This window comes from Ciconia boyciana, chromosome 18 (genome assembly GCF_034638445.1).
Source record: "Ciconia boyciana chromosome 18, ASM3463844v1, whole genome shotgun sequence".
NCBI classification, from domain to species: domain Eukaryota; kingdom Metazoa; phylum Chordata; class Aves; order Ciconiiformes; family Ciconiidae; genus Ciconia; species Ciconia boyciana.
In genome coordinates this window covers 3,204,515-3,218,657 of record NC_132951.1, presented here as the reverse complement: position 1 = coordinate 3,218,657, position 14,143 = coordinate 3,204,515, and the positions used below count along the sequence as shown (strand labels likewise).

Sequence of the window (14,143 nt, the reverse complement as noted above, 5' to 3'; positions counted from 1 at the left end):
CCATTGATCTCAAAAAAATGAATGCTGTCTCTAAATTTGACGTTTAGCCAATGCCCAGAGTAGATGGCTTCATTGATTCGCACCGCAGGGACGGGGGCGGCGGCGAGCTCGGGGAAACACACCTTTGCCGAGCGAAGGTTTGTCTCTGCTCTCTCCTGTCACTCGCCATCTTCCCCCAGCGCCTGCCCTTTCCCTGAATGCAGGTGTTGGATAACTGAGGCTTGAGCATCGGAAAAGGGATGGAAGGAGAACTGGCTGGGGTAAAAGTTCAAGTCTGCCTGGATATCTGGGTCGTGTTTGTGTTTTTTTTCCTCATTATCTGTTTTTCTCCAGGAAATTGTTGGGGAATGACGGAGTGAGAGCGGGTCTGTGTTTCCTCACTGAAGAGCTCCATCTGCGTCCTCACGCTGTGCCCAGCGCAGGGCTCCCAGGGCGGTTATTAGCATTAGCTGCTGGCGGTGCTGCTATTTACGTGCAGAGCCATGGTGTGCTCCTGACGCACAAGGGGCTGTGCAAACTCCCTGCCCCAAAGCCTTTCTGCTCGAAGTGCTGGTGTGGTGCTGAGCACCCTCCTGGGGTGTTAAAGTACCTCTGAAAATAGAGACGGGGGCCCTGGAAATGCCAGAGACGAGACATGCCCCAGCTCCGCTGCGGTCCCAGGGGCAGGTTGCTGTTGCTGAAATGACCCTAGAGCGGATAGATCTCCCGACGGGTCTATGCAACGGGTTTAAGAGGACCCGTCTGCTACTACCATGATACGATTTGAGAGACATTATTAATGAATGGAAAAACGGGGAACTGAGATTCCCAGAGAAAAGGTGTTACTTTGCCCTGACATACCACCCTCGGAGAAGTGCTTGGCAGAGCCAGAGGAGCTGGGAGGCTTCCCGAGCCTGCCTGCCAAACCGCAGCCTCGCAAGGCAGATATGGATTGGGTCTGTTTTAACGCCTCGTGCTTACATTAGACCTAGCCTACAAATGAACAGAAGGCAATAATGACACTTCTCCATGAGAGTTTTCTGCATAATAGGCAGTTTCTGACATCAGCCAGATCGGGGCTAGCCAACATGATGCAGCAACAAGCTTTGGCAGGAGTCCTCTCCCTGGCAAAGCGTCCGATTCTATTTTCATTTGTTTTAGAGACAGTTTCTCACCCACCATATGTGTGCAGCTGGCTCCTGCTCCAGCGCCCGGAGGTCAGCAGGAATCTTTCCATGACTCTAGCATCTCTAAAATAACTACCTTCCCGTTCTCCAGGGGTGGGGCGAGTAGCCGGGCTAGCAAGGCTCTGTCTTTCACTATGTTATCGGGGCAGTTAAGTGTCCCCACTATAGAATGACACACATTTTTTTACGTATATCAGCTTTTTGTGGGTTCACTGGGATCCCACCCACACTGGCGCTGGTCTTTCCGTCCCGGTTCACGCGGCGGGGAGGGAGCAGGCTGCAGGGGCAGAGGGGAGGCAGGCTGCCCAGCCCCACCGAGCATCCCCCGGGCTTGCCTGCTTTTTAGTGCAGTGAAGGCTGGCGGCAGCACGGCGCAGATTATTATGCTGGAAAGCATGCTGATGTGTCACGTATATTGAATACATCAAACATTACTGTCTCACCATGCCTCACATGAACCATTTATTTCTTTAGAAACTGCAGACTGGTCTAGTTTTATATTTCGCAAGTCACCTGCAAAAATATATATCTATAAAAGTTATTACAGGAGCTAGGATTCCTGCAGGGACACGGCAGCCTGCCCTCACTGTGCTCTGCAACCTTACCATCTGCGCTGGGATTTCCATTTGTACCTGGCACGGCTGCTTTCCCGCTTTGCAGTGTGTATTTTCGTTGGGGGTGCGGTGACGTCTGTACATCACTCACCCCTTCGGTTTCCAACGCTACCGAAAGCCCGAATAACGCCACAAGCCGAGGCTGCCGCTTTGCAGCCCCGCTGACTTCCCGGGGCTCCGAGTGCTGCTCGGGGGCTGCACGCGGGTATTGCAGTGCTGCAGAAGTGGGAATTAGTTCCACTTTCTGCTACACATATTTTTATTTGATTAGTCTAATATACTGCATTATTATTTACCACATGCAAATCTCTTCAAACTGATTAAAGCTGACATTTCAGCTAAGAGATGGGATCTGGAAAGAAGTAATAAGGAAAAATTATTCCACAAGCTTTTGCACTTTAGATTTGCAGGGAGGATCGATTGCATTTAAAATTTAAGGCCCGGACTTGACCCTAAATCTCCTTTAAGGAAAAGGAAAGAATTAATTCCTTAATTTGTTATATTTCAGCTTTACAGGCTGGCTCAGCAAAACCCAAGGGAGTTTGCACAAGATGCCGTTGGCTTTGAATGGTGTTTTTGGATATGACTGGAAGGGAGCAGTGAATGCTAGTTTGAAAAATATCATGTTAACACATTTATTATCTTTAAGGCCTTAAGAATTACGGCTATCTATATGGCTATAGAATTACTGTGGAAGTAGTTGTTTCTGGGTCACCGAAGGAAACTTGTTAGCTATCTCCCTGGAGATACTTTCCAGCACACAGTTTTTTATTTACTGATTTCTACTGGTGACCAAATAGTGCTTGGTGCTATACATTTATAAAGCACAATCCCCGTTTCAAATAAAAGGCGACAAAAATGGTCAGTTAGCCTCTGGAAAGTATATTTTGCAGGGGGGGGGGAAGAAAGCGAGAGAGAGAGGGAGAGTTTTGCAATGATGAGTTCATTCCTACAGCAGCTATATGGACATTATTTTTTGTAAAACAGGTGTAGAAAGGTTAAAAACACCAAATAAAGGTCTGATTTTCAGAGATCCAGGTATTTTATAGGGTCAAATACCTTACAGCCTCCTTCACATGAACCTGTAAATGAGAACCTCTCCATAAACCCTTGCTTACGCTTGCAAAAATGAGATGTTTAGCTCTCCACAAGTAATAGTATTGAAAGCTTTTTCTAGACAGGGGTCAGAGCCATTTTATTGTAAGTGCAGATGGATTCAAAGTGCAAAAGGATTGAGCTAAAGGAGATCTCAGCATGACAGGGTTGTTACTCCAGCTCCAGCCTAAATGACTGGACCGAGGCTAAAGTATGAATCAGTGCCAGAAAGCAGGGCTGGAAGTCGCAGTTCCTAGCCTTGCGTTCCGAGTGAAAGATCGCATTCACAAAATGAGTTCGAAATGTGGAGGGAATGTCTACGTAGGTTTGACTTCTTCGCTCATCTCAGACCGAAATGAGATTGACTCCATGGGCTAACATGGAAGTCATTCATCCAGACAAGGTCTATCCATGACAGGCATTTGAAGTCTTTACAGGAAAAAATTCCCCTCCAAAATGGGAATAAGAAGATGTTTCCATTATAAAATGATTGTGACAACTCGGCTGTTACTTTTTTGCCCTCAGCCCAGAAAGCATTTCTTGCATGCTTGTCTCAGCACACTACCTTAGCGGCCCTTCATGTGCAGCACCATAGTAATTTATCATTACCCAGTCTCCAAATTATTCTAGTGTTGATTAAATTAGTAGATGCAATCACAATCTGAAGCAAGTTAATTGAGAGAATTTATTTGGCCCTGACAGTTTTATGCATGTTTGATTAAGTATTATAAGGTTTGTTTTTGATTTTGCATAATTTAACTTTAAATCCTGCACTGGGGGGGCCCATCAACTATTAATGACCGAAATAAACTCTTTTAAGATGCATATATTTATGATTTATTTGTAAACGCAATATCTTCCAGATTTTTTTTGTTCTGTTGCCAAAGTGACAAATATGTTTAAAGTAATATTTTGAGCCATTCGGTTCATGCTATAAATCTTGTGAAATGTATACAATTCATTAAAAGTTTTGAAAGAAGTACAAGTTAGCATTTATATTGCAACAAGTGACATATAAATGTGTATGTTTGTCTTCGAAGCGTGCCATAAAATATATCAGCAGTAGCTGGCTGCTGTGACTAGTACTAATGGCCCACTCTCTGGGCTGATGATAAGTTTCATCACAAATCTTCAACGCTGTCAACACAAAACTGTTCAATCAACAGGAATATGAGTTGTGTCTTTAGTAAAATTAGCACAGGAAAGAAATACAACCTAGAGCGCTGCTGGAGTGTTGTGGGCGGGTTGCCTTCGGGCTGAACCACAAGCGCTCCTTCAGGATCTTACCTCTTTGAATGTCAAAGCTTCAATTCATGCCTGACCCGAGGACAGTTTATTTTTTATGAAGATACACATTCGTTTAAGCAGCAAAGGGGTCAAAACATTTCAGGCAGAAAACGGAATAGTGCCGTCTTGCTTTTTTGTCATCCTGACCTAAGAAATTAAAAGGGTGAGTCTGGGCATTGACGCTGCTGCGTCGCACCCTTGCACACAGGTGTTCAGGTTGTGGGGTCGCTCAGTGGAGCTGCCTGGGTTTTTCTGGAGGCTAGGAAGGACCTCCAGCCCTCCCTTCCCACCCTGAGGGGTTCCTGCAGGATGCCAGGAGCCCCCCTTTGCAGCACTTGCATTCAGCAGCATCCCTGTAATTCTCTGCGGCACAGCTGGAAAACCAAAGTACTTTCATAATTTTGTTGCTTGGGCTGAAATTCCCATCTCTGGGCTGTGGCTCCAGTCCCAGGCAATGGTGGAGGGAAATAAATGGAACGTGGCTCTCCTGCTTATCTCAGTCAGTGAACAGATGTTCCCAGTTTCATGCTATTGGGAAAATGTATCAGCTTCGCACCTCCCCTTCTCGCTCCCACCAGAAGGTATGTGGGAGACACAGAACTGGCAATTTGCTAGGAGTACGCCACCGCTTATTACCTCAGCTGTAATTCCCCGTGATGCGTCCTGCACCTCAGGCCCCTCATTGTATTTGCAGAATAAAACTGCTCCGCAGGGCAGGCGCTACCGCAGGCGAACGGGGAGGGACCGGAACAGAGCGTGCATCAGCGAGGCAGCTGGGACGCGGGGAGGTGTTTGGCCTGGTGCCTCAACCGCCTGTGCAGTGCGGCAGGTCCTGGTCTTGGCAGATGGCTCGAGTTGTTATTATTTAATGTTTTTCCACCATGGTAGTGCCTAGATGGCAAGCAGGGCAGGGAGGCAATGACAAAGTTCTGTATTCTTTCCGTTACGGAAAGTAATTCTTAATTAAATCTGAGAGAAAACAGCAGGGAGGAAGTTTCTTTTCCTTATTTTTATATATTGCTTTTGAATTTTCCTCCACCTGTTTGTTTTTTAAAAACTTTTTGGATCTTTCTGGCCTCTCCAGAAGTCTGGATCTCCTATATTTGCTTTTCTAAAAGTGCTTGAGCTCCTTCAGCGGGGTGAAGCGCGGTCCCTCCCGGGAGCGCAGGCAGGAGTGCCGCGGGCTCTCCCGGGACGTGGACTCCTCACACGTACCTGCCCGCGCTGCCCCAGCCGCTCGGCAACCCTGGAGGCGACCCTTGGGCCACACGCCATATCGGCCTGGCCACGAAACCGCGCTCAGGGTCACGAAAGGTCCAGCCCACGCGCAACTTGGAGAAATCTTTGCCGGGCTCTTGCTTCAGGCAACGGTGTACGCTCTGCAGGTGATTCTGTTACTGGGGATCTTCCAGCACCCTCAGGACCACGCGGTGCGGGCAGCTGAAACCCCTGCGTGTGGTGACGAGCCGAGCCGGACCCACGATCCCCTCCGCGGCGTTTGCCGCCGGCCCGGTTTACGGTGGAAACGACCTTCCAGGCTCCCTCGGCTTGTCTGCCAGCCCTGCCGGGCCCCACCCGCCGGAGGAGGGACCCCCCGGCACCCCCGGCAGAGCTGGGCCCGCCGGGGTGGCCGCACAGCCGGCAGCCGCGGCCGCAGGCCGCTCTCCTCGCCCCCCGCCGCCTCCGCGTTGCCCGGGCAACGCGGCTCCCTCCCGCTTCCGGCCGGCGGGGGCGGCGCGGCGCGATGACGCCATCGCCGCGCGCCTCCCCGGCCGCTCCCTGACCGCCGCCGCCGCCGTCGCCGTCACCGGCCGGAACCGGAGCGCCGCTGCCCCCTGCACATGCGCATTGCGGCGCTCGCCCGTAGGCCCGGGCCTTCCATCAGCCCGGGCCCGGGGCGCCTGGCCTCGGCGGCCGCCGCCCGGCGGGGAGCCATGGGCAGGACGGTGAGTGCGAGGCGACGCCCCGGCGCCGGGGCCGGGGCTGGGGCTGGGGCTGGGGGGGGAGGCGGCGGCGGCGGCCCGGGCCTCGCCCCCGCCCTCGCCCCCGCTCTGCAGCGGCGGGCGCCTCCGCCCCAGGCCCCTTCCGTGCTGGGGCCCGCAGCGAGGGGCGGCGGGTGCGCCGGGCCCGGTGGGTGCCACAGCCGTCGGTCACCGTCCGCGGGGGACCGTGGGCCGCGGCCCCGCGCCTGCCGGTCTGGGGCTCGCGTGGCAGCGCGGCCTGCGGGTGCGGGCCGGGCCCGGGGGCCCTGGCGCCCGGCGGGGCTCTGGCTGCCCTGAGGCGAGCCTCTGGCTGCCCTGAGGCGAGTCGCAGCCGTGCCCCGGTGGCCGCGCGGGGCTGTCGCTGCCCGCCCGGTCGGCGGGGCTCCGCGTTGTCTGGGCTGGACTTGGGACCTCCCGGGCCACGGGGAAGGGCTGCCAGAGCCTCCTGCCTTCAGTCCCTTTCCCCAGTCGATGCGGTTTGGTTTGGGATCTGGTAGGATGTAGGAGGAGTTTGAATTTCCCCTCCTTCCGGTGCTCCCTGCGTTCTTGTATCAGCACTAACCTTTATTTGTCATTGTCCCTAACCTCGTTTGGCTCCTCCTGGAACACTTTGGTCCCGCTGGTCCTGACTGATGGCCCTGTCATCTGTGAACGTTGCGGTCTTTCTGTCATCCCTCCTCTTCCACGAATTATGAGTACCCTGAGCAACAGCAGACCTTGCCTGGAGCGTGTGATAGATGAAGAGAAGTAGCACTGTATTTCGGTAGCTTTCTCGTCATACGCTCCATTTTTAAAGGAGAGGGAGTGAAAACTCACCAAAGTGAATGGTTATCCCGATTTTTAACTTCCTGATGAGGCCGTCATTAATGTGATGCTTGGGGTCACGGCAGCATGGCTGACATTGAGTTGCCTGAGCCTTAGAATTGAAATCCTTCGAGCTGTAGGGTGATACCCAGAAGAGACCGACTCAGCTTTCCAGCCTCACAGCCATGTGCTTTAAAACAGAAAGGCCCCAAAAAAAAATCTTGGGGCATGGCTGTCCAAATCTGTTTCTAGGGATCCTATGCCAACATACAGGCTTGGGGGCCTGCTCTTCTGTATTCTGTTTGGAAAACGCTGGCTGTGCGTGCTCTCTGCAGCGTGTTTCGTATGCCCTGGGTGAACGGTGATGGTTCTGTGATAGCAGAAGGTGACTGACAAGTTCTTTATCTGTGATTTTCACTTTCCTGTCTGTGTGTATGGCATTGAATACAAGCTAGCTGATTCTTTCCAGCATGTATCAGTAAGCTGTAATATATATGTTATTGAGCGCGTGATTCTTTTTAGAATCTTCATGGGATTAAAAATTCATGCTTGGGGAGGGGCCTTGTAATTCTGAACTTTTTAACACACAAAATGAGCAAATTGAAACTTACTCTCTCGTTTTATCTTCTAGATCAACTCATATGTAGAATGTTGTGAGTCTATGAAGCACCTTAGCAGTTTCTTTCACTCTTCCTAGAAAGCCAGGTGTCACAGGAAAACTTCACTTTTTTGTTACAAGAATTAAGTGGCATCCAGAAACGGCAGCGGATTACCGACCTTCTGCTGAGTGGATGGCAGCACCATTAAAAATGTAATATTTCAGAAAGTTAATTCTATTCTCACAGTGTCCCTCTGCTCGTGGCTGTTCCAGTGTTGATATTTGAGTTTATCTAAAGAGCATGAACCTACCAAAGGCTGTTTATTTACCTGGTGGGCCCAAGCTGCTGCTGTTCACAAAGAGTAAGTCTCTGCAGCTGAGCCGTTTGAGCGGTTCTCTTGGATTCATCTATTGAAGGTTTTGTCCGAATCAAAACTCCTCAAACAGGGCTCAGACATGAAGCCAGTGTGTTCAGTTTGCCCCTGCAAACTACAGCTTCTGCGAGCGGGGTTTGTGCTCCGTCACTCGGGCGTGGTCTTGCCGAGCGCTCTAATAGTGTGCACGCCGGTTTCCCTGTGGCTGCTCAGGGACTCGGATTAAGAAGCTATGTAAGAGTTTGCTGGAAAATGATAAGCTGCCTTTTGTGTCCTGGTGAAAGAGGTTGTAAGGAGAGACTGCGTCATCAGATATGGAATGTTCTGAATCCAGAGGATGTGAATTTCAACCTATCTTGCTAACTTAGTCCTCCAAAAATACCTCTGAAAACAAACACTGAGCAGTATATACACAGCATGTGGGAAGCATGTCCGGTTGCATGCTCCAGGCACAAACCGATGTTGTTTTTAAGTAGTGTTGGTTTAATGCCTGACCAATTTATGTGTCTTGCAAAATACATTCTCGTAACACACTTCTGAGCTGCTTAGTATTTCCTTTCTTCAAACAGGAAATTATGGCAAGGAGGCACCTAAAATTATGAGAGTGTCTGATAACTGAGAACAGACTTCAATTTCTTAAATTCCTTAGTCATAAGTTAACCCATGCTCCTTTTTATTAGTTCCTGATTCATGTAGAGCCAACAGATTGCCTGCAAACTTCTGTAACAGCGAAAAGGAATTAGAACCTGGGGCCGAGCAGAAGAGATCAGAACTGCTATTTCCATTGACATGTAATTTGAGGCAGGAAGCAGTGAAGAGCCTTACCCAGTGATGCACATTGTATCAGAGAAGGTTTTTGATATCAAAGTACAATTTTCTGCAGCCTTATAATTTACTCTGTGATTAGTTTTGTTAGTAACAAAGTAAAAAAATCCTTGAAGTAACTTTTAAATTACTTTAGTTTTAATTTTAAGAGTAACAGGATCTCTTGTTCAACAAAGGAAAGATCTGCCCGGATCTGAATGCCTGGGTCTGAACGCCGGGGTGTGCGAGGAGGCGGGGGAAGTCCCTGCTGTTTTCTAGCATTATCTGATGAGTGCATTGTCATTTCATAATTCCCGGAATTTGGCGCATCATAAGCCTGGGGTGAAGCAGAGAGCAGCTAACAGGCCACTGCTCATCACTCACAGAACAACAATGGGTGTGTGGAAGGATGTTGAGATTATAAATCCTAAACACTCCAGAAGATCAAGATGTTTCACTTATCTCTGCGGGTCCCAAAGGGAGAAATAAACTAGTAGATGTCTTTGAAAGGCTGCCTTGCCATTGGATGCAATGACAGTGAGACCGCAAGGCTCGTCTGAGCAAGGGGAGGTACATCCTGTAGAGTGTGAAAAACATGATTGCCTCATTGTTCTTGCAAGACCTTCCATTATTTTCAGCTTGTTTATTTGGTGAAGCTTTGCCAAGTTTTGAAATGAGCTGAAATCTAGACTCACCACTGTGCCTGGGCTGTAGAATTCACTTGCAAAAGTACTTGGAGAACTTCTTTTTTTTTCTTTAAAAGAAATATGATCCAATGCAAACACATACATTAATATTACTGCTCGCATGGGTGGACTGTTGCAGGACAGCTGTTTGATTAAGAAGGACCTGTGAATTAGCCAGGATAATTCCAGAGCAAAGTTCTCATCTTTCCTGCATTAACACTGTAAAGCTTATAAAAGGTTAGGACTAGCGCTGATATTGCATGCTACTAGGGAGCTGTCTGGAATCTGACTTGGTGATGATGGAAGCAGAATTGTATTTCTATATGTCCACCTGGTAAACAGTAAGCAAAGCAAAGTTCTTTTAAGTGAAGAAGTTGAGTTTTGCAAAGCAGTTGTAAGTAACTGCCAAGCCGGAGCGTATCTGCCGCGCTGCCTCTCTTCCTGCTGGGGCTACTCAAATGTGTTTTCCTTCTCTGCCTTCCTGCAGGTCTCTTCCTTCCTGGAGATTCAGCAAAGAGTTAGCATTCCCAGGCTGTTGGATCTCTTCCATGTTAATGGATGATATTTGATATGTGCCCTGTAAATCCTGCCCTGGGACTCGGTGACCGGTGGGGTGCCTGATGCCTGTAATCCCCATTCCCCGCCGGGTCCGTTCGTTCCACGGCCCCCACACGACCTGCCTGCATTCGGCCTGTGGCCCGGTAAGGACCACTCACTTGGTGCGCACCAAGTACAACAATTTCGACATCTATCTCAAATCCCGATGGATGTATGGATTCATCCGTTTCCTGCTGTACTTCAGCTGCAGCCTGTTTACCTCCATCCTCTGGGTGGCACTCTCTGTCTTGTTTTGCCTTCAGTACCTTGGCATCCGGATCTTCCTGCGTTTCCAGTACAAACTCTCCATCATCCTCCTCTTACTGGGGCGAAGGCGGGTAGACTTCAGCCTCATGAATGAACTGCTCATCTATGGGATTCATGTGACCATGCTGCTAGTGGGGGGGCTGGGATGGTGTTTCATGGTATTTGTGGATATGTAAATAAAACACGCGCATGTGGGCTGAGAAGGTGACTTTTCTTCTACCCCAAAATGTGTCAATATTTTCTTTTCTTTTTTTATATAAATTAATTTATTTATCAGTGCTACTTTTTACTGGTAAATTAATGTACTTGTCTCTGGGATTTGTATCTTTTTGAGGGTTGAGGTGCCATTTTGATTATCAAAGTGCAACACTTGATTGGGTGTTTTTTCTTTGCACAGTGCAAGTTAATATAAATTTTAATAGACATTTCTTCCAGTCCATAGGAGCCTACTTTGCTGCTGTTTATCTGTGATTTAGGCAGTGATTTATCTGGAGGGCAGAAGCCAGATAACTTTGCACCCCACGCTCTTCACCCTTTTTCTAAAAATGTTCCTTAATGTCTCAGGCATGTAATATGTGTCCTACCTGACCAGTGTTATCCTTTCTTTATGTAGTTTGCATTTTGCGTATTCCCTGCTAAGAATATGGGGCCAAATTCAACCGAGTGTAGGGGTTTGGGGTTTTTTTTCTGGTTTGTTTGTAGATTTGTGCAAGACATGCTTTTAACCCACTATACTGTTCTGTTCACTTTAACGTAATTATATAGCTTTCAACGGCTTTGTCCTTTTCAGGCAGTTAGTGCTCAGTAATCGACTCTTACCCTAATAGGACAAATCCACTGGAGTGATGGGAGCAGTTTGGTATCGTGCTCTTGAGATTCCCAGTCACAGCAAATATGTTAGCATTTTGCAGTGATTAGGGGGAACCCATTGCAATGGTCCTTAGCGTTTAGATCTTGGCATTTGGTTCTACGTTTCCCTGAATTGATTAGTTCCAGTTTTCACACAGAGGTACTTCTGTCTTACGGAGTATGGTGAGATGAGACTGTCTTACCTAGGAGAGACTGAAAGCAGAGTACAATCTGAAATGGCAATAATTGTTCTCTGCGATTACAGAAAACATTCTCTCTCCTACCTCTGCAGCAGTGAGAGTGGGGTCACTGGAGAGCTTTGCTAACAGCTCAGGAAGGGAGTTAAGCATTGAGCACAGTTTTACTGGTCTTGATCTAAGATCTCAGACTGTTCCTCTGCAGTCAGTCAAGGAACTTTATTTATCGAGTCCAGAAGCTGGCTTAAAGTTTATTTTTATTCTGGTTTTGTTTGTTTTTCCTTATAATAGAATATTGCTCTTTTCCTTGTGTTCTTTAAAGAACTGTTTAAAAACAAGTTGGTAAAAATGGAGACCCTTTTTTTCCTCCCCTGAAATCATTGGAGTCGATCATAACGGAATAAGCAAGACTGGAAATACATGACTGTTCTTTTATGATGTCTTTGGTCTGAGATATGAATGTGGTTGAGAACAAAGCCAGTTTGCACACAGGGAAGGATACTTCGTATTTCAGCTTGTGAGTATTGCAGTCTTCTGCTGACATACTTTGATTTGTAGGCTTATGGATGCAAAATAGAGAAGCTTCTGTCTGAAACCCAAAGCTAAAGCAAACCCAGAAATTATCTCATTATCAAGTGTTACAGGTAATGCAGACCGAACACGCAGAGCTGAATAAATAATGGGCCACGGTGGTGTGAACTTTAGATTAGCCCTGCGAGAGCCAAAGGCTGTTTCTGCAGGAAAGATGTAGTGTCAGCATATGTCACAAACCGCTGTCTGGAAGTTTCCTCCTCACCGTAGAGCTCCCCAGAGCTTTGTTCTGGGATTGCTCTCTGGACTGCAGGTCCTCAGTGTCCTGCAGGTCCGAGCTGCAGCTTGCTCTGTGGCCAGAGGGAATTCCCAGTAATTCCCAGCCCAGTGCTTTCCTCCCCAGTACAGCTGTCAGCCTGGGGCATTGCAGCCCCGGTGTGCAGACCGCGGGACTCCTGGGGCGGCTGCGCTCAAGAATTTCTGCAGGAAACGTTACAGATGGCCAGCAAACCGCCCTGGTGTGAGCTGAGAGACCAGCCGGGACCCCAGCGAGGCACAGCCGAGAGCAGCTCTCCCTCGCCCTTCGCAGGAGGCACAGCACGGGGATGGGTTGGAGGTTGGATGGTAGGACCTTGTTTCACCTTGGAGTGGCTGGATGTCAGCACTCCTTATCACGATGAGTAAAAGGGTGATTTGTGGTACGTGTGGGTGCTGCTGCGCACCCCACCCGTGCCGCCTTCAGCTGGTGGGTGCTCTTTGTGACGGATACACTCGACCGCTTGACCAAACCTGTGGTAGTTTGGTTCAGGTTCTGAAGGAGGCAAAGGTCTAGGCTGGGTCGTGAACTTCTCTAGTTCCAACCTGTTCTTTGAAAACCTACACAGGAACAGGGTGACATGGTGAGCTTTGATGTATATGAGCTTGGAAACCGGAACACCAATCATGCGATTAACACATGAATAGCAGGTGGTTCTTCCAAGACTAATTTGGTCAAGGAACAAAGGAGGTTGTGGGTACAAGGAGTCTCATACTTACCTTTTCCATCGCACGTAATTTGACTACGAGCCAACCACTTTATTCCATAAACGTGACAGCCTGAGTGAGCTTTTTTTTGAGCTCTCCCTGCCAAGCAGCTGGCTGCATGGCGGAGATCTCCCTTGAGTTGGGACACCTCTCAAGGTTACTCCTCGAGGCTGAGAGACCCCTTACCAACTGCAGACCTTTGTAAGTGACCAGTGTTGCGCATAACCTTGTATCGCAGGGCATTAAGATCTTGTATTGGTAGCTTTGAATCATTATTATATCCTCTGTGCAGTAAGTAATAGATTGAACCTTGCCATCGGACTTTGTTAAGCCTCACTTTTACAACATCTTCCTTCAATAAAACCACTTTTGCTGCTACCTTTGGCGGTGGTTCTTTAAGCAGTCCAAATCTGCTCCGCGACACTCCTGCAGCGGCAGTGGAACAAAGAAGGGCTTCTGCGTTGCAGTTCATTGCTTTACTGCACAGACTTCCCATCGGCCCTCTGCATCCAGAGTCAGTGGTGCATACCGAGGAAAAAGTACACGTCCTGATCAAATCACAGAAAAGTAATGTTTGCCAAATGCCCAAATGTTCCTCGAGAGAGACCTTGGGGCTAAGATGCCTAGAAGACAGTGGGAAGTGATTCCCCATTCTTCTTTTACAAAGGTAGCCAAGTACCTACTGTCAGACTGCCCTGAATCTCAAGTCTGCAATTGCACACAAAGGTAGACAACCCCAAGATTAAATAATTGAGGAGGAGGCCTCGAAGGCACCATGAAGTTCAAATACTGTCCTTCTCGGTCATTACCAGCACTTGGACACCTTGCAGTGCTCGGGTGGTGTGATCCTACCAGCCTAGTGGGGGAAGTCAGGTCCCTTTGAAGTCACGCTGGCAAGGAAGAGGAATTAATTTTCCAATGATTCGTTTTATGATGTAATAATTTGAACATTTTAGATCTACATGAGTGGAGCAGTACTTGGCACCTTCACGGCACTTCTCAAAGCATTTTCCAACTGGAGCTAATTAAACCTCACAACATCCCCAGGAGACTGCAGAATAAGTCAGATCTTGGTAATGGTTCAGAATTTAAATTCAGTGTTTTTAAATTTGAGATTTTTTTTTTTTTTTAAAGCGTTTAGGATTACTTTGCCAAAGTATTTTTTTCTCGAGGAGCTGAGATTCTAAATGTTTCTTACAAGCTCAAAGGGAGCCAAGCCACAACTGAGGGAGGGAGAAAGAGGCAGAATGATTGTTATATTAAGTATAT

The 14,143-nt window shown here is 48.3% G+C and overlaps 1 protein-coding gene across 5 annotated transcripts; it reads left to right on the top strand.

Moving 5' to 3' along the window:
- The first annotated feature begins 5,892 nt into the window (after positions 1 to 5,892).
- TMEM250 (transmembrane protein 250) lies at positions 5,893 to 11,498 on the top strand. Of its 5 annotated transcripts, XR_012045675.1 has the most exons (4): positions 5,893 to 6,108; positions 7,580 to 7,759; positions 9,898 to 10,111; positions 10,271 to 10,408. XR_012045675.1 is itself a non-coding variant. In XM_072883077.1 (3 exons), the coding sequence occupies exon 3, from the start codon at positions 10,031 to 10,033 to the stop codon at positions 10,448 to 10,450; it is 420 nt and encodes a 139-aa protein (XP_072739178.1). In that variant the 5' UTR covers positions 5,896 to 6,108; positions 7,646 to 7,759; positions 9,898 to 10,030; the 3' UTR covers positions 10,451 to 11,498. The 5 variants fall into 5 exon arrangements, 4 of the variants coding, with proteins under 4 accessions (XP_072739178.1, XP_072739177.1, XP_072739179.1 ...); XM_072883077.1 differs by having other exon boundaries at positions 5,896 to 6,108; positions 7,646 to 7,759; positions 9,898 to 11,498; XM_072883076.1 differs by having other exon boundaries at positions 5,896 to 6,108; positions 9,898 to 11,498.
- Positions 11,499 to 14,143: the final 2,645 nt, after the last annotated feature.